Source organism: Ictidomys tridecemlineatus, chromosome 10 (genome assembly GCF_052094955.1).
Source record: "Ictidomys tridecemlineatus isolate mIctTri1 chromosome 10, mIctTri1.hap1, whole genome shotgun sequence".
In the NCBI taxonomy this organism is placed as follows: Eukaryota; Metazoa; Chordata; class Mammalia; order Rodentia; family Sciuridae; genus Ictidomys; species Ictidomys tridecemlineatus.
In genome coordinates, this window is record NC_135486.1 from 6,065,725 (window position 1) to 6,091,905 (window position 26,181).

Below are 26,181 nucleotides of genomic sequence, written 5' to 3' on the forward strand. Positions count from 1 at the left end.
GAGCTAGGAATGAGAGCCAGCAGGTGGGGGGCGAGGAATGCGGAGACGCTGTCTAGGCCTGGGGCCAGCTCCCACTAGAGTACAGCCGTGAATTGAAAGGGAAGCTCGTCCTCCAGGGGCATGTTCCTCTCCAGCCACACACAGCTGCACAGGCACCAGCCCTGAGCAGGTGGACAGGAAACCGAACTGAGGCATGTTCAGCGGCTCACCAGTGGGTCCCGTTGCCGAGGGGACACTGGAGGTCCCGGAGGCCTGTGTGGTGGTGCTGATTGCCCTGCTAGCCATTATGCATGTGTCTGAAAAGAACTCTCTCGGCCTTACGGCCTCTCAGAGACTGGTGATGACTGAATAAGGGGAGTTCACAGTCGAGCGCTGGAGCCGCCAAGTTTTACTGGGTGACAAGACTGCAGTCCCTAGGGGCACCTCTGGCCCATAGGGACACCCCCTCTTCTCTCTGGAAGAACCCTGTCTCCTCTTTTGCCAGGAGTACACTCAACAGCAAGCCGCTGTCTCCGGAGGTCTCCGCGTACTTTCCCAGCGACTTAGGAGAAGGGAAGAGAGAAGTTTCCGTGCCCCTGTTTCAGCGTTGGCCGCAGCCTCTTGAGGTTGCCTGTTTTCTGTTGTGGGTGCAGCAGACGGTTCTGGTTTCGTTTTACCCACGTGTGTTGTGAGAAGAGCACGGTTATAAAACTGCCGGACGACGGTGTCCAGCGAGCCTTGTTTTGAAGGCCAGCGTGCCCTCCCCGGCAGCAAGGCCCTCCGACTGGTTTCTTTATGTCAGTGGGAAAAAGCAGACGCTCTGCTTTGTGGCCAGAGCCTCTCCTTCGTGAAATGTGAACATCACGTTTGCAGGTCAGCATCAGGAATGTGCTTCTGAGGAGTAGCACACGTCCTAGAGGATGGATGGTGTGGAGGAAGTGCCCTTCCCTGGCTTGGGCTGCCGCTGATCCCTTGAGGTGGAGTAGAGCTGAACCCCAGCCAACCTGAGGCTTCCTCCTCCAAAGCCCTGAGCAGAAACAGCAACACACACACACACACACACTCGCACACACACACACACACGCACGCACACACACGCACACACACGTGCACCACACACTCACACGTACACACACACACACACACGCATGCACACACACGTGCACCACACACTCACACGTACACACACACACACACTCGCACCACACACTCACACATGCACACACTCACACACACGCACACACACACACACACGCATGCACACACACGTGCACCACACACTCACACGTACACACACACATGCACACACACGCACACACACGCATGCACACGCATGCACACACACGTGCACCACACACTCACACGTACACACACACACATGCACACACACACACACACTCGCACCACACACTCACACACATGCACACACACGCATGCACACACACGTGCACCACACACTCACACGTACACACACACACATGCACACACACGCATGCACACACACATGCACACACACACACACACACTCACACACACACTCGCACCACACACTCACACACACGCACACACACGCATGCACACACACGTGCACCACACACTCACACGTACACACACACACACACTCACACACACGCACACACACACACACACTCGCACCACACACACTCACACACACACACACTCGCACCACACACTCACACGTACACACACACACACACACGCACACACGCACACACACGCATGCACACACACGTGCACCACACACTCACACGTACACACACACATGCACACACACACACGCACACACACGCATGCACACGCATGCACACACACTCACACACACGCACGCACACACATGCACACACACGTGCACCACACACTCACACGTACACACACACATGCACACACACGCATGCACACACACATGCACACACATACACACTTGCACCCCCCCACACACACTTGCACCACACACTTGCATGTACACACACGCATGCACACACACGCTCGCACCACACTCACACGTACACACATGCACACACACGCATGCACACACATGCATGCACACACATGCACGCACACACACACTTGCACCACACACACACACGCACACACACGCATGCACACACACAACTTGAAGAAATCAGCAGTCTCTGCTTCCTTTTGGAAATGTGCAAATCATCATTGCTTCTCACATCTGCAAAAATTTATGCTTTGAAAACTCCTCACAACTTAGAGACTTTGGGAATCCTGTGGCTGAAGGAAACAGGTGGGAGGACAGAGCTGCTGAAGATTCAGCCTCAGCTCAGGTAACTGCCAGTCTCCCCCATTTGAGCCTGACAACGAGACCGCAGACTTGGTCAGCAGCTGGACAATGAAATCCAGCTGGAGGGCCCTGAGCCCTAGGCACCAGCTGAGCTGCATATACTCCTGGCTTGGCCCACAGACACTCATTGTAAGGCTCAAATGGGGAGGGGGGGCAAGTGCTCCTGCTTTCAAACTGTACAAAACTGGGCTTGGGAGCACCAGGCCCACGCCTGGCTGTGGAGGGGGGATACCTGTACTTGTACCTGTATCTGTATAGTCATTCCTGGGCTAAATGCATATATTCAAACACGCTTTTGAACAGTTACAAATGGAAAAGAGACACCATTAGGAATTTCTGCAGATATTTTCTCAATTTTTACAATTGCCCTAGAGGAAGGATTCTCTTACGGATAAGAAAATCCCCTCACAGACGTTCAGTTGCTTGCCCAGGGTCGTTTAACTCAAAAGTGGGAGCTATGCGGTCCACTCCTTTGATTCCGAAGCCCAAACAGCTGCCCTCTGAGCAGCTCGGCAGCGTCTCAGGACTGGGGGACAGGGGTGAGCAGGATGGCTCTGGGAGGGGGCAATCAGCAGACACAGGTGGAGACGTCATGTCCACTAGAGTCTAGGCCAGTGTGTCCCTTGCCCAAGTGACACAGTGCTTCCTTCTCTTGCTCACACTGGAGACCCAACTTCTGTTGCTCTGTGGGGATCTCCCCAGGCCACAGTTGGCGGGATAATTCCTATCAGCTGCTACCTGCTGAAGGTGCAGATCAGTCCATTAACTCCAGTTCCTGGGAGAGGCTGACTTCCGCAGGATAAAAGGGAGGAAGTGGTGGTGGAGGGTGCCTTGTCCTTCTCTCTGGGGGGCTGGAGAAGCTCCCCCTTCTGTGTGGTTCAGAGGGTCTGGAGGGCGTTTCTTGGCCAAACCAGGGGCTGAAGGGTGAAAGAGGCCGCACCCTCAACTGACCTGGGACCGAAAGGTGAGTCCCTGGGGCGTCCTGATGAGAAAGGATTCAGAAGACTCAGCTGGTGCACTCGGACCACGGCAGTTCATGCTCCAACAGGGACAGTGTGACCCCGTGAGCAGGAATGGGACGCATCCCCATTTCTTTGGGGAAGGCCTGGTCCTGAGGTAGCACTTGGGGTTGCTTGGCTCTGCAGTGGAGAGAGCCTCGTCCTTGAAGCAGAGAGACCGGGGTCAGATTCCGGCTCTGTGCCTTCTGCGGAAGCTGCCTGATCCCTCTGCTGCTTAGTTCCCCATTGGTCTCCCGGGAGTCCTGGTACAAGTCGAGAGGTCCCTTGGCGGCACTTACGGGCGACAGCCGTGTCTTCGTATATGGAGCCGCATGTGCCTGTTTGGGTAAGGGGACTGGCTGCAGTCCCCTGCTGTCCTGTGGAAGGTTGGGGCTCTGGGAAGAAAGCTCTGCAGGTGCCGAGAGCCCTGAGAGGGAGGGCACCATCAGAGGGAGGCAGCAGGCCGGCCTGCTGTGCCATCTGGGGAGAGTCAGGTAGTCTCTGGGCCTCCTGACCAGGTGGGAGAGGGAAGACTCCTGAGAAGGGGACCGTCCTCTGCAAGCCATGCTGGGTGGAACTGGAGCATTCCCCTGCACCTGAATCCTATTTCTGATGCTTGGGTTTTAGCTACACAGGTGCGGGGCATTGACTCCTCCAGTGCTCCGAGGGCACGCCATGGCTCAGAAGAGCCCTGGGGACCCCGGCATTGAACTTCCCTACAGAGACCTGGCCTCCGAGGTGACCAGGCGCAGAGTCACCATGGACAGGAGGTACCTGAGGCTCTCCTCTGGCTTGCTGTGGGGTGGGGCTGGGGAATAGTGGCTGAGTCCCAGCAGGTGCTGGAAGCTGCAGAGGGCCCTGGTTGTCTACCTTTATTCCTGTCCTGCTGGGAACGCTGGGTCACCTGCTGTGGGAGACAGAACTTTCTCCCAGGCCCTCCTGGGCCATGACTCCCATCAGTGTATGCTGGACACACTCCTGTGTGGCTCACCTCTGTCCCAGACGGACCCCCGACGTGTGCAGGGTGTGGCTGAGACTCGGCATGTCCTTGGTTTCTGCTTTTAGCCAATCTCCAGACCTTGGGGTGCAGCAAGTGTTCAGGTCAAATGAAACCTGAATCCCTGACGGCTGGACCTGCTGCTCCTGTTCCTCCGAGGCCAGTTTGCCCAGCCCTGAGCAGGATGGCAAAGCCCAGCTCTTCAGAAGGGGAGACTTGGGGGCTGGGGCTGGAAGAGCGGGAGGGACGCTCAGGCCTGAGTGGGAAGCGCGGAAACCCTGGAGGCAGCGTCCGCCCAGGCTGGAGCGTTCACAGGGTGCCTGGCCGGACGGAGAGCCCAGCTGGGGAGGCGACCCCAGGGTGGGGAGCCTGGATCCCAGCTCCACTGGTTCTGTCGGACCAAGGGAGACGGTTGAGCTCACTTTGAGAAGAGCTGACTCGGAATTAAATAGAGAGCGCCTTGTTTTTGCAAGGGGATGGTGACAGGAGTGGGAGAAAGTCCCCTAAGATGTTACCTGGTCGTCTTCAGGTACCGACATCTGGTGTGTGATTCTCTTTTTCATCTGTATTTGAAAACCTTCTTCCTTTGGGTGCTGGGGATGGAACCCAGGGGTGCTCTACCACTGAGCTTCACCCCCAGCCTTTTTAAATCGCTCAGGGTCTTTCCAAGTTGGCCAGGCTGGCCTTGAACTTGAACTAGCCTCTCACCTGGCTACTTGATGTGTCTTTCCTTCTAGAGAAGACGTGATGACCAAGAAAGGCTCTGAAGCTGGGGAGTCGCTCTCCCAGGGGGGCCCAGAACAAACGCCTCCTCCCAGAAAGACCTACCTCACAGTACCCCCTGCCCCGCCTCCTTCTCCAGCCGAGGATCCCACCTCCCCACCAAGTACGACTTAAGCGATTTTGTGGCAGATTCTTACATAAAACCCCAGCAAACAGTGTCGGTGGCGTTCCTGAGTCTGTCCTTGACAGCTGTCTGAGAATCCTCTTTCCTCTTTTTCTTTCCCCAGAACCTCTGTGGATGGTGAGAGGGATTTCATTTCAAGCTGAGTCTCTGACATGTGCAGATTTGGGGTTCAATTTTTGCTATGTTGACCCTAAAGGTCCAGAGAACCCAGGGGTGTTTGGGTTTTCAGAACTTGGGCCGGACACCACCGCGGTGTGGCCCCTCCATGCTAGAGGAACTAAGGGTGTAGGATGGTTGACTTTGAAAAACAGCAGTTTCCAAGTTTACTTCTAGGAGGTTAAAAGACTCTGTACCAGAAGCCCACTCTGCCAAGCGGCCAAGTGTGGATGATTTAGTGGGTCCCCTGCTCAACCTCTTGGCAGACCCCAGGGCACCCTGAAGGATTTCTAGGGCACCCTGAATGGTTGCAAGGCCTGGGAAGGGGGATAATTCAGACGCACATAGGAAAACTCCTGCCGTGCCATCCTTTGCTTTATCCACATCCTCCTGGAGTCCTCGTGGTGTGCTCTGCAGACCTGGCCTTACCCAGGTCCCCTGGTCCTCCAACCACATGGTCAGCAGGCCTCTACGGACATCGGCAGCAGAGCAGGTGCGCACCGACCCCTGTCATCACCAGGCAGGTGCTCATGCTGTGGCCTCAGACGAGGAAGCTGACCGGCACTGTCCAGCAGGATGGCCGCTAGCCACGAATGGCTGCTCATTAAAATTAAATAAGATTTTAAAAAACCTCGGGCTGCTGGGTACAGGGGCAGGGCACTCGCCTAATAGGCCCGAGGCCCTGGGTTTATCCAGCTCATGCCAAAGCAGCGGAGGACAACAATTCAGTCCCTCGGCCGCACGGTTCACGTCACAAGTCCTCAGTAGCTTCAGAGCCGGCGGCCACCCTGCTGGATGTCACATGTAGAACGTGACAGTCTGGGACAGAGGTCCAGCCCTGCAAGGCCACAGCCAGTGAAGAATAGAATCAAGGGAAGAAGCTCTTGTGCTGGTTTTATTCCTCGTTCTATTTCTAAGCAAGCTCCAGGATGTTCTTTCTGTTCATCTGTCTAACAAGCATTGTTGAGGACCACCATAGGAGTCGTGCGCACTAGGGATATTTTGTTGCACAGGATGATCGATCCCCGCCTCAGAGGAATAGTCTTCCAGTGGAGGAAGACTAGCAAAAAATGTGCTGGGCACGGTGGTGCCTGCCTGTAATCCCAGTGACTTGAGAGGCTGACGCAGGAGGATCTCAGGTTTGAGGTCAGCCTCAGCAGCTTAGGCCCTAAGCAATCGGTGACCACATGTCTCATATTGTAGCTCAGTGGCAAAGCCTCCCTGTGTTCAATCCCCAGTACCACCCACCCCCCACCAAAATACACACACACACACACACACAACCTAAAAATGTGAACCTACCATCCTTGAGGAAGTGAGGAATGAGTATCATGGAAAATAAATTCTCAAATAATAAAAGGGGGTGAGAGAAATTAGAAGTGCCCAGGAAACAGTAGGTTGCCTACAATTTTAAACAGGGTCTGGGTGGCCCTGTCTAGGCAGGTGGCATCTGAGCAAAGACTTGCCGCCAGTGACGGCGTCAGCTGTGTGGATGTCTGGGGACAGGGAGGAGCTGGAGCCAGGGTTTGGAGGACACAGTGTGCCGGGTGCGTCTGAGGGAGAGCGGGGAGGCCACTGGGCTTGGCTGGAGTGGAGTGATGGGACGTCCCCTGGGGGAGAGGTGGTGGTCCTGTGGCTCGGTAAGGGCTCCGTCTTTGCCTGGGAGATGGGAAGCCGCGAGGGTTTCCAGGGAACAAGGGGCCCAGGCCGGCTCGCTTTCTAATGGAGTTTTCTGGCCACAGCGGGGGTAAGAGGGGGTGCTGGTGAGGGGCGAGGAGGCGGTTTGGGTGCTGCCGTCGTGATCCAGGAACAAGATGGCATTGGGACCAGTGGCGGTTGGGGCGATGAGAAAGGAGGCCAGATTCTGGATCTGTGTGTTTGAAAGAGCCAATCGAGTTGCTGATCCATGGAATGTGGGGAGTGAGAGAGGGATAAAGGACAACCCCGAGATTGTTGGCTTGTGCGACTGTGGGGACGGAGGGCCACCAGCTCCAGGCCAAGCAGACTCGATGTGTGGAGCAGGGCAGGGAAGACTCCGAAGTTCAAGTTTTGCTAGTTTGATAAGCCCAGCAGCCACCTAAGTGGAGATGTCACTGGGCAAATGAATCTGGAATTCTGGGGTAAGGACTGTGCTGGGGAGATTAGTGCTGGGTGCAGCCATCAGCATGGACGTGGCACTTGAAGCCTGGAGAGGAGACGACGTTGCCAGAGGATGAGGACAGAGGAGCCCCTGCACTGAGCCCTGGGGTACTTCCACCTCAGAGGCTGGGGTAGAAGGAGGAACCAGCCAAAGACAGGAGGGTGCAGGAGCGTCCAGCCCCGGAGGTAGGGAAGGAGTTTCCGTCTTCCCTCTGTTCTTCCTTCCGTCACCTTCTCTGTCCCGAAGCCAGAAACACGGCTGATGGGGAGCTGTGCCTCCTCACCTGCCGCTTCCCACCGCACACCTGGCGGCTCACGGGGCTCAGCAGGTGGGTGAGGCGCTGCCTGCTGACCTCTGGGCTCCCTTGTCTCGAGAGTCGCGTCCATGAGGGGGAGTGGGGGCAGCTAGCTGTTAGGGCTCACTTGCACTAGGTTACAGTCTTCACCCTAATGCCAGTGAACATCCTAAATCCAAAATCAGAAATAGCCCAAAATCTGACCCTTTCAGGTGCTGGTGTGATGGCCCAAGAGACACATGATTCGTCACCTGACCCCCCGTGAAGTCGGAAAAGGGGCCACACTGAAAGTGTCGCAAGACACCTCCTTCAGGCTCTGTGCCAAGGTGGATGGAAACATAAGTCCGTTTCAGGCGTAGATCTGGGTCCGGCCCCAAGACACGTCCTCATGGGTCTGCAAATACCGCAGAACCTGAAAAACCCCGAATTCAAAACACTTTAGGTCCTGAGTGTTTCAGACCAGGGCAGAAAGCCTGTAGAGTGCGGCCTGCTTTGGAGGTCTGGCCTGTAAAGAGGTAACTGAATCAATATGAGGTCCCAGGGTGGGCCACAGCCTAACAGGACTGCTGCCCTTGTCACAAGAGGAGATTGGGACATTCACAGGGAGGACTGTGTGGAGACAGGGGAGAGGACCTCTGCCCACCGAGGAGAGGGACCTTGGGAGAAGCCCATCCTGCCCACCCTTTGACTCGGGTTTCCCGCCACCGAGTCGCAGGAAATCCGTGTCTGTTTCTGAGGCCCCCGGTCTGCAGTGTTCACGGCAGCCCCAGGCCACCGAGACGCAGTGGAGAGGCGTCTGTGGTCTTGTCCTCCTCCTCCTGGTCCATACAAGGGTAGCCCCAATGAGAATGGACGGCCCGTGGAAGAGAGAAGTCGAGCCCTGGCTCCGCTTTCCACAGCCGGCCCTGGCCACTCACGGGCGGGAGGATCTCTGAAGCCCAGGCTGGGGCCTCCCGAGCTGGCTCTCTTAGAAGGCCAAGCCCCAGTCCCGGGAAGAGCACAGAGGAAGGGCTGTCCCGCCCCTGCAGTGTGAGTAAAGTCTGGGGAAGTGAGGGATGTCGGAGACAGAGCCTGGATTCTGGGGAGCTCCCACGGTTTGGGGCTCCTGAGAGCAGAGGGGACTGGCGCAGCTTCCCGGGGGAGCTTGGGGTCTGGGTGGCAAAGCTCCAGGAGCAGTGGCCCAGCACCAGCAGAAGAGCAGAGGTGGACCTGCGTCCCTATGGCCCAGGGCAACTCCTCAAATGTCCCCGTATGCCAGCGGGACACACAGCAGGCCAGGAAAAGCCGTGAACTAGACAGGCCTGGCCATCTTCATGGGCCGCCATGTCAGCAGCAAGGGCCGGAACCCACACAGATGGTTCAGCCAGGTGTGGGCAGCTCTGCCTGCGTCCTCACCACTCGGTGCCCTCAGCACGGAGCCACCTCGGGGGAGTGGGAGAGGAAAGTCCTGAAATGAGTGACAACATGCTGAAGCGACACAGCGGCAACTGTGGAAAGTCAGTTCAGTTACTAAAACGTAATTCCAGGGCTGTGGTGGCGGCTCGGTGGCAGAGCGGTTCAATCCTCAGCACCACACGAAGATACAAATAAGCAAAATAAAGATATTGTAACCATCTATAACTAAAAAAATAATAATAATAATGATAAAAAGTAATTCCATAGGGAATGGGGAGTTTTTTGGTTCCACTTTTGTGGCGCTGGGGGCTGAACCCAGGGCCTTGCCCATGCCAGGTAAGCGCTCCACTGAGCCCCTCTCCAGCCCTGGGAGTTAGCCACATTTGACAGCATCTCAGCGAGTTGCTGAGCGCCTCGCCTCTCCATGGCTGCCAGCTTTGAACTCACGATTCTCCTGTCTCAGCCTCCTGAGCCACTAGGATTACAGGCATGGGCCACCGTGCCTGGCTGGGAGTTATTACTTAACAGGTATGAGTTTCAGTTTTACAAGGTGAAAGAGTTCTAAACATAGATAGGGCAATGGTTGAACAACTCATCGTATGTACTTAATACCACTGAGCCATGCACTCAAACGGTCAAGATGGGAAGCGTTATGTGCATTTTATCAAAATTTTAAGAATTGGAGAAAAATACTATGAGGTTTGCTCACCTGAGGTTGTGGCTTATACAATTGATACCTAGGACAACAGATAAGAACCTTTGGTTCTTATCTGTTGTCCTAGGTCCAGAGAGGCTGAGTTGAGGGAGAAATGGAATATGCTTTAGGAAGGGTCAGGAACACCAAGAGATGGAGGCATGGATTCCACTGTGTGCCTGGTGCCATCTGGGCGCAGCCTTGAAACCAAGCACAAGCCTTCTGGTTACACGCACGCACTCACACACACACACCTGGCACTTTGCAATCACATCTCCCAGTCCAAAGGAATTATCTGCTTGTTGGAATCTGCATGCTTCTCTTAGGCAAAGATTCTCACAAAGTTCATGTTCATATATGATCATTTTATTTTCCAAGGCAAGGGTTATAGAATACGCAACTGAATTCTTCCTGAAGCATTAAAAGCCAGTGGCAGTAAACACTTCTTACGTAAGTTCAGTGCAGGCCACGGGGCTGTTTCTCTTCCTTTAGAAGTGCTGCTGTTATCATGGCTTAGGGAGCCGTGCAACTTGCGAGAGTAATGGTTTTATGAAGAAACCACCAGGCCTTTGAGCTCTTGCCCCAAATCTACAGAAACCTTGAACTATCTTGGACAAGCATCCCTTTAAAAGCCGACAGAAGAAAAGAATACCTCTCCTACTACACAGTTGTCTCAGCCCTCAGATGGCTACCCTGCCCGCCGCGGTGGTTCACGCGGTCTCCTGCATCGAGGGAGCAGGAGAAGCCGCTGGCTCTGCATGGACGGCGGTCCCAGCAGCCCACCCCCCTCTGGAGCCCTGAGCATTCTCTCCTCCTGCCTTTGCCGGCAGGCCTGGGGGCTCCTCACATCCTGGAGAGCTTGATGTCATAGGTCACCATGTTGAAGTTGTCCCAGGCAAAGAGCTTCCTCTCCAGGGGGTTGTAGTCGATCATGCTGCTGTACTTGTAGCGGTTCTTGAACGGGATGGTCAGGGTCTTACTGACCCCTGTGCCCGTGTCATAAGCAAAGTTGACAGTGGCTTCGGCCGAGGAGTAGCTGCTGACCGTGTACAAGGTGCCGCAGATGAGGAAGGCGTTGGCGACTGACTGCTTACGGATGTTGGTCTCCCAGGTCTGTTCCAGCTCCAGGCTCTCCGGGTTCAGTCTGGAGAGGACGATGGCTCCTTTGGCCTCCTCGGTGCTGTAGATGACCCACAGGCCCGTCTCATCCACAGCCAAGTCGATGTCTGTGTAGCCGCCCCACGAGTATGGGAACTGTCCGTGGTAGCCGGCCCCCGGGATGTCCTTCTCCGCCCTCACTGCCTCCGTGTTCAGCTCGTACCTGATCACGGTTCTGGACTCGGCCCCCTGGAAATAGAGGCTCCCCCCATACACCACTGCACCGGTGCTCTCCAGCGCCCGGGGCAGCACGTGCACCTTGGAGGGGTAGCCCTGCACGAACTGGCTGATGAGGCTGTACTCAAAGACCTGGTGGATGTCTGTGCCCACCGTGTCGATCCTCCACGTGGTCTCCCGCGTGTAGGGGAAGGCGGGCCTGGGGTCTCTCATCCACACTCCGTACTTGCCGGTGATTGTTTCTGCGGTCCTCAGGGTGACAGGCTCTCCTACCCAAACCAGTTCTCCACAGCCTGATGGATTGAAAATAAAAATTAAAAAAGGCACCTCGGATCCATCAGCTCTCCAAACACAGACAGTGACAGAGTGGAAGCAGCAGAGCAGGCAGAAGTAGGGGCCCCAGGACCAGCTGTCTGGGCTTAAATCTGGGTTGGGCTGCAAATGGGCCTGACTTTCAATAAGCTCCTCAGCTCTGCACGCCTCGGCCTTCCCAGGCAACGGGGGACAGCAGGGCCGTTCTGGGTAGCAGGGCTGTTTCAAGTTTGAGAAGAGATTAGACACATTAGGGGTAGGTATAGAGAACATGCACAGCAGATGTGCGGTGGGTCTGTGGTGGGAAGGGATTCCTGCTCCTCCCAGTCAAGGGGGAGGCCTTAGACAGCTTCATCCACACCGGCAACACTCGAGCTTGGCAGGGACCCGAGGGTTCGTTAGATCACTTCCCGTGACTTCCAAGTTATTTTAAAAGAGTGAAAATAAATTCCTTATAAGAATGACTTCTAGTTAGGCCTGGTGGTGGACACCTGTGATTCCAGCTCTTCAGGAGGCCCAGGAAGGTCAGCCTTGGCCACTTGGCGAGACCTTGTCTCAATCAAAAATCAAGAGGGGGGCTGGGGGTGACAAATAAATAAATTAGAATGAATACATAAAAGAAGGCTGGAAGTGGAGCACATTCCCTACCTTATTAAGGCTCTTAGCGATTAGATATCTGAATATTAAAAAAGAAATTTCTGTGGACTTAGAGGTCTTCCTTGTCATATGCGAGTATCTTATAAGAAGAAACCTCAAACCTAGTTCAATCCCCAGCACTAAAAAAAAATGGAAAATTCAGATTTAGCAGAATCAAGAGAGATTTCTGCTTTAGCGGGCACCTTCAATGTCGACACAGAAGGTGGGCACCGTTTACTGAATCATGCTTTGAATATTTCATTACCCCATCCCCACGGGTGCCCTTCAGTGCTCACAGTAATTAAGTAACACAGGCAGAGCTTCTAAAAATCATTCCTTCGGGGAACACTTTGGAGAGGGGCAATTGTGCTTGTCCTAGGTGGCCGAAGTTCAGCAGAAATACCTTTACTGACAGACAGTGCTAGATGGGACAGGGCAGCTGCCTGGCCCTCAGGTTAAGGGTGTGAAGGAGCGACTGAGGCTTGTGACTTCCCAGGTGCAACGCAGCGACCAAGTGGGCTGACAGGCCTTGCTCATCTTCTCCCGGTGCAGCCCAGCTGCCTTCCAGGGTGGGTGGCAGGAGACAGACTCTCCTGGGAAAGCCTGCCTCCCTGAGGACCTGCCCTGGCAAGAGGAAAGAGTGGGTTCTTGTCCTCAGTCCCGCCCCGTCTCTGCTCCCAGGGAGGTCACTCCTGATGCCATTTACTCTCCAAATCTGAACACAGCACTAGACACGACAGAGGCCACGTGGGCTCAGCAGGGAAGACACCCACTTCATACCGTCATCGTCACTCCTGGGAGGGCCAGAGGGACTGTCCAAGATCTGGGAAGCCGGAACCTTGGTCAGCTCTGACTTGAGTTCCTGGAAGGCCAGAGTGTCCAGATGCCACTGAGAAGCTGTATGGAGAGAGAGAGTCGGGTGGTGCCATGAGAAGACTCGGGCCAGGGATCGACTGTGGGGGAGAGCATTTGGTTAGGCTCCCCAGACTCCTCGCTGGAGATCTGCTTTAGGACGATGCCGGGGTGTGGCGGGGATCAGGCAGGGGGAGAGTGGGGCTCAGAGCTGCCCTGGGCTCATGCTTTTCTCCCCACTGTTGTGACTGTTTAAAAAATCCCACAATTAAAAAGCTTACCTAATTACATAGCAGTTAAATCACTTAGCAAACTGCTCAGCACAGAGCTGGATATTCAGAATAAAATAAGACTTTGCACTTTTGAAATACTTTCTACCAGAAGGGCAGGCTTGTGAGTATATGAGGTGTGATTTCGGGAATATTAAGGCTCTAAGCAATTAGATATCTGAATATCAAAACATGCATTTGCTCTGTGACTTAGGTTTTCCTTGTCATATACAAGCATCTTACAAGAAACCTCCAGATTTTTTCTTTCTTCTATTTTTTTTTTGGGGGGGTTATGTGTGTTACTGGGGACTGAACCCAGGGGAGCCTTATCACTACCTCTCTATCCCTTTTTTTTCTTTTAAAACGGGTTCTTGCTAAGCTGCTGAGGCTGGCCTTGAACTTGTGCTCCACCTGCCCTGATTACAGGCATGTGCCACCACAACCAGCTTATCATTTTATTTTTAAAATACTTTTTTATTTTTAATTGACACATGTATCACTGGGGTCCAGAGTGACATTTCAGTAGATCAGCTCATGGTAACTGGCATGTCTACCACTTAGACATGTATTATTCCTTTGTGTTGGGAACATTCAAAATCCTCTCTAGTGATCTTGAAATATGCAGTTGTTAGTAACATGTCAAGCTTCACACGCTCAGTTGAAATGTCTGTCTCTTTCTGAGGCCACACTGCATAAGGACGAGTGTGTGCAAGGTTCCTGTGAGAATAGGGGAGGGTGTGAACTGTGGAGAAGGGGAGAACATGGGTGACCCTGGTTAGACATTTGGTCATTGTCACCATGGGTCCTACTTTTGCAGAGGATTCAAAGCAATTCTTGACTCCAAGGATGAAGCAGTGGTCACAGGAGCATTTAAAACAGGTGTGGCTATTTTAAACTGTAGGTTTGATGATGATTCAAGTACAGTAAGGCCAACAGATCCCCAGGCAATTGTGTGCTGGGTTGTGGCCCGTAATCCCAGCTGCTTGGGAGGCTGAGGCAGGAGGAATCTCTCAGTAATAGAGCATTCCTGAGTTCAATCCCATTGGCCCCCCCCACACACACACCCCACACAGTAATAATTCAAGGGTGGGGATGTGGAGTGCTTGCCTAGCCTGTGAGTGGCCCTGGATTCCATCCCCAGGACTGCGGGGAGGGGAGAGATAGTGTGAGGCAAACCATGGAAACAGTAAAAAGATCGTGGTTTCCAGGGCAGCGTGCAGGCAGGAATAAATAGACATTGCACGCGGGCTTCCAGGGAAACGGAACTCCTGGGCACGGTACCCTAATGGTGGATACGTTATTTTACGTTTGTCCAAAACCCAAAGCGTAAGCTGTGGTCTTAGTAACTATGACGTGTCAGTGTGGGTTTGTCAACTTTATCCCTGATGGGGGTCCGCGGGAAGGGGGGAAGCTATGCCTGTGGGAAATAACTGTCCCTTCCTCTCAATTTTGCTGTGAACCTAAAATAGCCCCCAAAAGTCGTCTTTTAAAAACAAAGATCTTGAAGTCTGTATTGCTGTGGGTCCCAGGAGAGGAGAAATGCCAACCTGCAGGGGAGGGGTGCACATGGGAAGCCTCTCCCACAGGAGGCTGCGGCGGTGGGGGACAGAGTGGTGCTTCAGACTTTCAGGGAAGTGGGACAAGGCTGGGGGATGGCCACCTGCAGCTAATGAGACTCAGTCGTTGCCATCACTCATTAAGTGCGACTGTGAGCCAGTGCATGCCAGGTGCTTGCTCTTCAATCCCTCTATTTCCTCTAACAGTACTGAAAGCAAGTCAGGCCCAGGGGCTCCGCCTGTAATCCCAGCCGCTCAGGAGGCTGAGGCAGGAGCACGGCACGTCCCAGGCCGCCAGGCCACTTAGACCTTGTCTCAAAGAGGAAAAAAAAAGGGTTGAGGGGAGCACAGGGTGTGCAGGGCTGTAGCTCAGAAGTACAGTGCCCCTGGGCTCAATACCCATACGGCAAAATAACAAAACCAAACAAAAACAGTTCTGAAAGTGAGCACTGGTATCTCCAAGTGCAAATGAGGAAAGCAAGCTTCAAAGGGGTTAAGTAACTCGCCCAGGGTCTCACAGCTAGTCAGTGGCGGGGCTGGAATAAACCAAAGCTGTGGCCGATGTGAGCCCTTGCACCCCGTGGTAGCCGTGGCCAGTTGTGGATGTGAGCCTGTCCACCTGTGGTGGGCTTGGCCAGTTATAGATATGAACCCATCCACCTGTGGTGGGCGTGGCCTGTTGTGGATGTGAGCCTGTCCACCTGTGGTGGGTGTGGCCTGTTATAGATGTGAGCCTGTCCACCTGTGGTGGGCGTGGCCTGTTATAGATGTGAACCCATCCACCTGTGGTGGGCGTGGCCTGTTGTGGATGTGAGCCTGTCCACCTGTGGTGGGCGTGGCCTGTTGTGGATGTGAGCCTGTCCACCTGTGGTGGGCTTGGCCAGTTGTGGATGTGAGCCTGTCCACCTGTGGTGGGTGTGGCCTGTTATAGATGTGAACCCATCCACCTGTGGTGGGCTTGGCCAGTTATAGATGTGAGCCTGTCCACCTGTGGTGGGCTTGGCCAGTTGTGGATGTGAGCCTGTCCACCTGTGGTGGGCTTGGCCAGTTATAGATGTGAACCCATCCACCTGTGGTGGGCTTGGCCAGTTATAGATGTGAGCCTGTCCACCTGTGGTGGGCGTGGCCTGTTATAGATGTGAACCCATCCACCTGTGGTGGGCTTGGCCAGTTGTGGATGTGAGCCTGTCCACCTGTGGTGGGCTTGGCCAGTTATAGATGTGAGCCTGTCCACCTGTGGTGGGCACGGCCAGTTGTGGATGTGAGCCTGTCCACCTGTGGTGGGCGTGGCCAGTTATAGATATGAACCCATCCACCTGTGGTGGGCTTGGCCAGTTATAGATGTGAACCTGTCCACCTGTGGTGGGCGTGGCCTGTTATAGATGTGACCCTGTCCACCTGTGGTGGGCTTGGCCAGTTATAGATGTGAACCTGTCCACCTGTGGTGGGCGTGGCCAGTTGTGGATGTGAGCCTGTCCACCTGTGGTGGGCGTGGCCTGTTGTGGATGTGAGCCTGTCCACCTGTGGTGGGCTTGGCCTGTTATAGATGTGAACCCATCCACCTGTGGTGGGCGTGGCCTGTTATAGATGTGAACCCATCCACCTGTGGTGGGCTTGGCCAGTTATAGATGTGAGCCTGTCCACCTGTGATGGGCGTGGCCAGTTGTGGATGTGAGCCTGTCCACCTGTGGTGGGCATGGCCTGTTATAGATGTGAACCCATCCACCTGTGGTGGGCTTGACCAGTTATAGATGTGAGCCTGTCCACCTGTGGTGGGCTTGGCCAGTTATAGATGTGAGCCTGTCCACCTGTGGTGGGCGTGGCCAGTTGTGGGTGTGAGCCTGTCCACCTGTGATGGGCGTGGCCAGTTGTGGAGGCCTGCTTCTCACAGTTAAACACTTGCCCTTTCACACCTGCCGTGGGAGAGCCAAGGTCCCTTGTGTAAAGTGAGTGCATTATCAACCATCTCAGTAGAGGACACTAGAGGGACACTGGGCTGTGGGGGGTTGTCCCTGTGTGCAGAATGCAAGGGAGCCCTGCCCCATCTCTGACCTTGCAGCCTCGTCCTGGCCATGGACTTTCCACGGCCCTCCCACACGGAAGCCAGCACTCCGTGGGGACTGCAGTGCTCTGAAGGCCCTGCTGGCCCTGCTCCTCTCTTCCTGGACACCCAGGCCCCGGGAGGCGCTCGGCCACCTGTGCCCTGCACTCAGGAAGTGTTTGGCACCCCCAGACCTGCTCAGGCCAACCAGCCCCCTCTCTGCTCTCATGGGCTGAGCCTACCTTGTCCGATGAGGTCTGGACCCCTCCCAGGTCCATGCTGCCATCCATCCCCTCCCTCCTCTGAGGAGCCACGTGGAGTTTACCTCTGTCTTGCAGTGGCCCTGTCATCAGTTAGTCTTCACGCTGAATGTCCCTGGCGGTACCTTCTGGGGCTCTACTCCTCACCAGGCCAGGCCACTTGGCTCCTTGGGGAGTGACCCTGCTCTGGGGCTGAGCCCAGTGCCCTGTGGGCATCACAGTAAAGACCCAGCTCACAGCAGCACCCCACGGGCTCTTCTCCTGATCGCCAGGGAAGAGCGGAGGTGCACTGGCTGGTGCTGAGTCCCACCCTGTCCAGCACTGCCCTGCAGGCTCCTGAGCCCTGCAGCCTGAGCTTCCCCGGCTCTTTCCTTGCTGTGCAGGAACCACAGCTCACAGTTCTCACTGGGGTAAACAAGAGCCACAGCAAAACATAATGTCAGGCAATGGCTCCCAGCATGACCGCAAGGCCGGTTCCCAGTTGGCAGATGAAGAGCTGGACTGGGAGCCCACAGCTGCTGCTCCTTGTGTCAGCCAGGAGCATCTGGCAACCTTCAGACCCCAGAGTAGAGCCATCTGGCACGAGGACCCAAGGCGGGAAGCATTTGTGTGAAGGGGCCTGGGCTGAGCCAGAAGTTGTAGATTCCTAGTTCAATCCTGCCAAGTCCCAGCTGTGTGACTTTGGGCAAGTGGTTCAACTTCTCTGAGCCTCAGTATTCTGAACCTCACAATTGAATGACGTTACTTTAAGGATTGCATAAGATACTATCAGTGAAATGCTCCTCAATAAAGATGTGTCAAATTTACCTGGAATATTTCAGTTGCTAACATTTCCTTCTGAATGCAAAGAAAAAACAGAGATTATGAAAAGGTTAGCAACTGTGTTGTGTCAGAGTTAAAAGGTTTATGACTTAAAAAATCAAAACTCAGTCCTTCTGTGGTTTCAAGGTTGATGTCTATTATAAAGTTTTGGAAGTTCTCTGTCTATTCTGCCCTAATCTCCTCTGCTAAACTCGTTCTAGGAAGCTTGACCTAGAAACTGAGCTCATTAACTCATTTGCATAAGTATTTATTATCACTGCTTGAAAAGTTCAGTGTGTGTGTGTGTGTGTGTGTGTGTGTGTGTGTGTTTGCAGTTCTAGGGACTGAGATCAGGGGTGCTTTATCTCCACTGCATCTCCAGCCCCTTTTACTCTTTCACTTTGAGACTGGGTGTCCCTAAATGGCTGAGGCCAACTTTGCAAAGCTGGCCTGGACCTTGTGATCCTCCTGTGTCCACCTTCCAGGGAGCTGGGATTAAGGCGTGCACCAGCAGGCCTGGCCAGCCAGTCTTGTTAAATGAAGAGCCAGGCACGGTGGCGCCCACCTGTAATCCCAGCGACCAGGGGTGTGAGGCAGGAGGACTGCAAGTCTGAGTCCAGCCTGGGCAGCTTCAGAGACCCTGTCTCAAAATGACAAACAAAACACCGGGGTATAGTTCAGTGGTAGAGCACCCCAGGGACTGGGTTAAATCCCCAGCACCAGAAGAAAATACAAATAAATACACAAACGTATTCATGAAATTTAAATGAGGAGAATGAGGAAAAAGGAGAGTGCCCACATATTTAGAGGTTTGTCACAAATACTTTCGGAAAGTGGAGATCAGCTCATAGACTCGTCCCAAGCGCTGTCCCCGTGAGCTCTGTCTCTAGGATCAAGGCGTGTCCTAGGGGGATGCTGCGTGTATGTTGACGGTGACGGAACTCGAGCCGAAGAGGCCCTTGTAGTGGCTGTCCACTTACGGGGTGGCTCCTCTGTCGAGCCCTGGGCTGGGCGCTTACCCGCGTTACTTCTAATCTTGGGGGTCATCGTCTGATCCTATGGCACTGGGAATCCTTGGCACTGGGAATCCTTGGCACTGGCTTGAACTCTCCTGGTTCCCACGCCCATCCTTTCCCAGTCCTGTGGTGGTGGCCCTTCTCTCTCAGGTGTCACCTGCCAGGACCTTGCCTCGCCACCCTGCCCAGCTTCTCTGACTGTGTGGGAGTCTGCTAGAACGCCTGGTGGCCCTCACCATAGCCTTGTCAGAGTCACAGATGAACGGTCCCCACTTCTGTCACATTGGACAGGCCCTCTGTAGGTCCTGACCAGGACTGAACTGCTGTTGTCCACTGTGGTGGCCTTTGAGAGGCCCCTGCCATCGTGATTCCTTCCCTGAATTCTCCCCCTCTCCCCTGAGGGAACCCCACGATGGACCACCTGCACTCAGCCGCCTCCAGGCTCCGGTCTGTGGGGGACCCGCCTAAAGCAAAGGCTGAGCAGAGAAGAGCGCACGTTCACCATATTTCCCCTGCTTTGGGCTTCCATTCACAGTGCAGGCTTGTGTGCAGGTGTGTGCGCGTGTTGAAGTGTGTTCTGTCACATGTGCATGGATAAACAAGCGACTTCTGTGCTCCTAAGGAGAGCTAGACAGTGGCAGTAACGGTCAGGACTATGGGTGGCCTCAGTTTCCACATTCGCAAGCATGAGCCAGGGGCACTGGGGCCTGTGGGGTCCCTTTCAAGTTCCACGTTCTTGCACAAATGGAATTTCCTGCCCTGAAAGCGATCCACTTCTAGAAAAGAGACTCCGGGTTTGGAGTTGATTCTAAAGGGCCGTTGCCCGATTTCAAAAGCAGAGCAGTTGGAAAGCCCCCAAAAAAGAAATACAAAATCAGAGGACACAGCTAAGAAATTCCAAAGACCTGTTAAATGGCCACAGTCATTAAAAAAGACAAAACATTGTATTTTCACTGCACACGCACGTGTGGGTTTGTGCTGAGAGCGTCACTCCAGGAGCGTCCTGAAAGCAGTAATGCCCATGTTATGTCCAGTACTAACTCCCTGTTGTCCTTCCAGACTCAAGTCCAAGTCAGTGCTCCCTCTGCACTGACCAGCTGTGTGGCCTTGGACCCCTTAACCTCTCCCTGTGGTAACATTCCGATGGGATCTCCTCCAGTTCTAAGGCTGCAGGGTTTTAAGCAATCCTCCCCACCTTACAGCCATTTCATCTGAACCCTGCAGAACTCATTCCTCACAGCAGGGCTCTCCCTTGCCGGATGGCAGATGCGGAATGCAGGTACAGAGAGAAAGAAATACCTGACCCAGGCTTGGGTTTCCTAGCCTCACCCCTCTGCAGATCTTGCCTTTCCTGTAGAAAGCTTTTTTTTAGAAAATATTTTTCCCATCAAGTTACTTGGAAAGATACTAAGAAAGTCCCCCCCACCCCACCCACCCACCCCGCCCCCGCGGACTCTGCACTTGGACCGGTCAGTTGTTAATTGTCTGCCACATCTGTCGGGCCTCTTCCTCTTGTCCTCTAATGTTGCTGAACCCTCTGACAGCAAAATGCCAACCTCCTGGCCCTCATCCCAAGCCCTTGAGCAGGCATCTCCTTGGAACAAGGGACTCTCCTCACGTCTGTGCCAGCACTCTCTCCCCCAAGGACCCGAGCGAGCGCTCAGACAGTAGCGTTCGCATTTCCTCAGAGGCCCCACACGTCCCTTGTGACTTTCTCCCTGTCTGTGCAAGAGCCAGGCAGGGGTCACGCACTCTCCGTTTGGTGACCTGTCTCTTGGTCCCCTCAGCCTAGAGCCTGCCCTTCCTCCAGGCCCTTTCTTTCTTCCTGATGAAGGGTCCAGACTCTGTCCCACTGCTCCGTTGCTCGCTTCCTCCCGGCGGGAAGCTCATCTCACCCGCAACATTTAGGAGCACGGTTTTCACAGGAAGTGATGCGATTACTGTCTCCCCTGCTAATGGGGAGAGGGTGCCTGTCCCTGAAGTACACAGACCTGTCCCCAAGCAAATGTGGGCCAGGAGGGACAGAGAGCCGCTCAGTTAGGAAAGCCGAGGCTCTCAGAGGAGCCAAGAATAGGAAAACCTCCAAAACGACGATGGAGGGAACCCCAAGTGCTGCTGCAGAGAACCCCCTTAGTATCTCATTAAAGTGCTGCCTTCCCAGGGACAGAGGCCGCTCTGGTGCCAAAGGGTGGGAATAATGGTCCCTGAGCAGGTTCAAAAAGAATAGTTTTCCAAAAAGTGCCGATGGGAGCCTCCTACTGATCACATTCCACGCATCTCTCCCCTGATCCTGGTTCCTTGTTTTGCTTTGGGAGATGAAACCTCTGTGCCGGATAGTCACCAGCTCAGAGCCACCAACCACACCAGCTTCCAGGAGCCAAATTGCTGGAAAAATGTGAAAATACCTGCTTTGTCCTCTTAACCCCGCGTGGTGTGCTCGGTGTGTGGGACTCTGGGGACAGGAGGGGCAGGAAGAGAAGGCTCGGACACCTTTCACAGGTCCCCATGAGCGCGTCACCTGGGGACCAGGCAGACCCCCACCTGCGTCCTTACCTTCCCTGGGGTCTGGCTGCACCTCCTGAGGGGTGGCTCGGGTCTGGGGACATCGGCCCCTTCTCAGGCTGGCCACTTCCTGGCTGCTGCTTTCCAGCCTCCTGGCCAGATCCTCATTCTCCTGCGCCAGTCGCCTCTTCTCGTCCTCCAGAGCCGACTTGTCTCGGAGGAGGTTGCTGTAGGCCACCTCCAGCTCCCTGGTTTGGGTCTCCAGCTGGTCTCGCTCCTTCCTCAGGGTGCCCAGCTCTCCCTGCAGCCCCTCCTGGCTCCCCTGGGGCCCAGCAGCCTGGCCCAGGGTCAGCTGGTTGAGGAGATTCTCCAGGGAGCTGAGCCGAGCTATGGTGGACTGCAGGTCGGCGCGCTGGGTGCTGCTGTCCCTCTGTAGGTCCTGGATGGCTGACATGGCCTGGCCCTGCTCGGGGCAGCTGGACTCACTGGGACTGGCCACACTGAAGGTGTACTGGCACCGGCCGCTGCGATCATTGGCCTTCCGGAGCTGGGCCGTCCTGGCCCCCGTGCCCCACGCCAGGCAGGCCAGAAGCAGCATGTGCGTAGCTGGCATGGTGGGCCTGCAGCTGCCGAGCACGGGGAACCTTCTGCAGAGGCTGGGCGAGCCTTCCTCCAAAACTGGGCAGCTCTGTGAGGTGGCTGGATGGGTGGCCCTGCTGGCTCCTGCCTGGACTCGGGCAGGCTTATATATCCCAGGGAGCCAGCCCTGCGTGGAGGGTAGAGAGGTGGCCACGTGAGGCCGGGTGGGGCCCGCACGGGGGGTTGTTTCCAACACGGCCAGCGAGATTCTTAAAAAATAATCTTCCAGAAGTCTGTTTTGAATTTCTTTGAAAAAAATGTCCCACTACACGCACCCTACACCACAGTAGTATTCCCTGTGTGTCTCCTCTAATATTTGGGTGTGAGGGCACACATTCACACTCATAGAAGACTGATTTGAATAAGGACCTATTTCTAGTTTGAATTTCCATCCATTGCACAAATTGCTTTGTGCCAGGCTCTCTCTGCCAGGACAGAGATTACAGATGCCTATGGTAGTTCAGGCTCTGTATCGGGGACAGAGATAATTAACTGCCCACCAGAGCACATGGACAGCACCCACTGGGTGTCGGGCATCTGTGGAAGAAGATTTCTTCCCTTGCTTCTCATTTTTAAACTCTTCTTTGGGGGAGAGCATGCACGTGTGTGTGCATGTTCTTCATCAGAAACTTTCTGGTAAAACCCATGGAACCTTCTCAGAAAATGTTTTATGTATAAGATGTATGAGATCACAAAGAAAACATGTGATATTGAATTATGATGAATGTCAAAATATCGAAAAATCTGAACTATGCTTGTGGTCACTTCATTAAGATCAAGATCTAGTAGTTTTGAATGTAGGCAGTATTTCGCAATATCTCCAACAACTGTGATATAATATAAGACATCCATGGTTTTTCTTGGTAGGAACAAAATTACAACTATCATTAATTCAACATTGGGTTTGTGGCTATTTCCATGACGGAAAGAGATGTTAAATTTAGTTAGAAGGAACTGAAAATAAAACCGTAACTTGCTTTCCCAGTCCAGAGTCATGGGCTTTGGGGGCTGAAGATTAATAACAGGTGTGGCGGGGCTGGCCGGGAGTCTCAGCTACTCAGGAGACAGAGGCACAAAGACTGTTTGAATCCAGGAGTTCAAGGGCAGCCTGGGCAACGTAGTAAGACCAGATCCCGAAAAAAGCAAAATCCAAAACACAAAGAGACGCCCTCCCCCGCCAAAGATAAATGGAAAAAAACCCCAAATGTACCAAGAACCGTAGGAAGTTGTGCAAATCAGCATGGTGCGGTAGCCTCAGGGGAGCTGGGCAATCGTAGGTTGTCAGATACTAATGACATCCTCAGTGTTTGTGTAGTAAATGTCTAAGTGACCTGGCAGACTCACCTTAAGGCTGAAATCACAGAGTTCGCTCTAAAGATTCTATTCTTTTTTTTTTTTAAGAGAGAGAGAGAGAGAGAGAGAGAAAGAGAGAGAGAATTTTTTTATTTTTTTTATTTTTTATTTATTTTTTTAAAGAGAGAGTGAGAGAGGAGAGAGAGAATTTTTAAATATTTATTGTTTAGTTCTCGGCGTACACAACATCTTTGTTGGTATGTTGTGCTGAGGATCGAACCTGGGCCGCACGCATGCCAGGCGAGCGCGCTACTGCTTGAGCCACATCCCCAGCCCGAGAATTTTTTTTAATATTTATTTTTCAGTTGGCGGCGGACACAACATCTTTATTTTTTATGAGGTGCTGAGGATCGAACCCAGAGCCCCACGCATGCCAGACGAGCGCACTACCGCTTGAGCCACATCCCCAGCCCTTCTATTCTTATTCAAGGGGTTCCGAAGTTAAACCTGAACTTGAGACATTTACAAGTGGTGTCCATCCACCACTGAATCAAGGTCACGATTCTCATTTCCTGAAGCAGGCAGTAAATACCCCTGAAATGATTTTTTTTTTTGCCCAGAAAAAATAATGAGCAAGAGTGAGGTTTGCATGTGTTGGTTTCATTCTTAGGAAGCTTTTCTTTCTGTTGAAAGGATGAAGCTGGATCCTGAGCTGCCAGCTCCGTGGAGGAGAAGAATTTCCTGGGAAGAGAAGTGTAAGTAGTCTCACTGCTTCCAGTTGATACCTGGTGAGGTCCTGGGTTGCTGAAGGAAGAACGTGATCTAGAGATCAGGTGTCCTGACTCCTTTCTGCTCCCTGTCATCCAGGCCCCCGCTCTGTAATGGCCGTGGCCTTGGCAGGCGGTTCCCACTGTGCTTGATAAATCTGTCTCTTCTCTTGTGCTGGGTCCCTCCTCGGCTCCTCCAAGCTGCAGACCGGTCCTCAGCATTGAGGTCATCGTCCAGCTATGTCGGTACTGTTCAGAGCTTGGCCATCTCTGGCATTTCCACTTGCTCTGGGCCAGTTTCTGAGTGCCAGGCTGAGTGCCAGGCTGAGTGCCAGGCTGAAGCGGCCCCGGTCATTCTCAACCTCTGTGGATGGTTGGGGACAGAACGTGTAGTTGTTTGCTCTGTTGAGCGTCCCTGGATCATGTGCCTCAGGGTGGGTCACCTCTGCCCCAGGACTGATGGGATCCCACCTTCTGCCTCCCCCCAAGGCCTGCTGTTGCTCAGCTACATGGGCTCTGCCTCCTGCCAGCCCTCAGCAGCCCAACGGGGGGAGATGTTCATAGAATATTGGACCCCAGCCCCTCACAGATAAGAAAACTGGGGCCAGGGAGGACAAGGACTTGCCCAGGGTCACACGGCCAAGGAATGGCAGAACCAGAAAGAAACCCAGTGTCCTGACAGGTTTCCCTCCTCCTTGCACAAGCCAAGTCCGCCCATTGCCGGAGGCCTGGCGATTCCAGTCATTTCCTCCATGACTCAGTGCCCGGGGAAGTGAGCTCGTGGCCTCTGTCCCCACCCAGCAGGGCCTTCGGTGAAGGAGGACTCACGAACACTCGCGTGTTTAATGGCTGATTTTATAAAAAGGCATCCTTTCATGAAATAGAATATTCTTCTCCAAGCAGAAAAATAGGCTCACTGGACAAAGCAGGAGACTCCCAGCTCCACGGACAGCGGCCAACATCTGGTCAGCTTGAGCCTGCCCTTTTCACCTTCCTGCCTTTCAGCACTCCCTGCAGGCCAGCCTCCCCCACCCTGCCGTCCCCACCTCCTGGAATTCTGGACATGGAGACCCTTTTCCCTCTTGGGAAACATTGACCACCCCGATTCCCATTTGGACTACGTTCCATCTCCATTTCCTTTCTGGAGCCTGGAGCCAGGGAGTCTCCAGCTCAGATGTGCCAGGAAGATGCTCACAGGGAGTCAGACCAGCTGCAGGCAGTGTGTTGTCTTTGGAACTGGTCTGCAGCCCGTTTGCCTGGCAGGGCGGAGGCAGCAGGGGTCGCTAGGGAGCAAGATCACGAAGGTGCTTAGTGCATAACTGAATTGCCTCCCTCTGCCTGTCCTGGGGACACAGGCTTCTGCAAACACACACAGCCCCACATGGAAGGATTCTCGGTGTGCCTTCCCTTCACCGTGGAGCCCACAGCACCCTCTCCACCTGGCAAGGCACCCTGGGATTCCCTGCTGGTTTAGCAAATCATTCAGATGATCCACTGCTAACCACCCACTCTGGGCCAGGGCTGCACACATATGCACATGTGTGCAGAACCAGCCTTACGAGCTGTAACATCTGTAAGTCTATTCACACAGGTTAGGTGCCAGAGCAGGCCTCAGCAGGGTGACAATCGTGGGCACAGGACAGGTGTCACGGGGAGGTGGCACTTGTACTGGGGCCTACTGAGGTGATGTGGGGGCACCCGGGTTGTAGACGTGGTTAGAGGTCTGCCTGTCCTGGGCCCTTCGCATTTACATGGTGTCTGGGATGGAGAATGGCAGCGTCACTTTCAGATGAAACACACAGGATGTCTCCTTCATTGCTACTTCCTGCCACCCCTGGACACCCTCTGGCCCAGAGCAGTAGGGAAGGGAGAGCCTCAAGCCACAGGTCCTGTCGTCTCCTTCATCCGGGGCTTGAAGGGGAGCTGGTCCTGGGCCCTGGGCCTCCTCCTTGGATGAGCGGCTTCCGAGGGTAGGTTCCCGTAGGTCGCAGCCACAAGGCCAGCAGCACCAGGCG

At 54.1% G+C, this 26,181-nt stretch overlaps 1 protein-coding gene across 1 annotated transcript; it reads right to left on the bottom strand.

Moving 5' to 3' along the window:
- Positions 1-10,231: 10,231 nt before the first annotated feature.
- Myoc (myocilin) lies at positions 10,232-22,200 on the bottom strand. The gene is made up of 3 exons (XM_005319812.5): positions 21,519-22,200; positions 12,951-13,067; positions 10,232-11,515 (listed from the first exon to the last, which is right to left on the bottom strand). The coding sequence occupies exons 1-3, from the start codon at positions 22,078-22,080 to the stop codon at positions 10,731-10,733; spliced, it is 1,464 nt and encodes a 487-aa protein (XP_005319869.2). The 5' UTR covers positions 22,081-22,200; the 3' UTR covers positions 10,232-10,730.
- Positions 22,201-26,181: the final 3,981 nt, after the last annotated feature.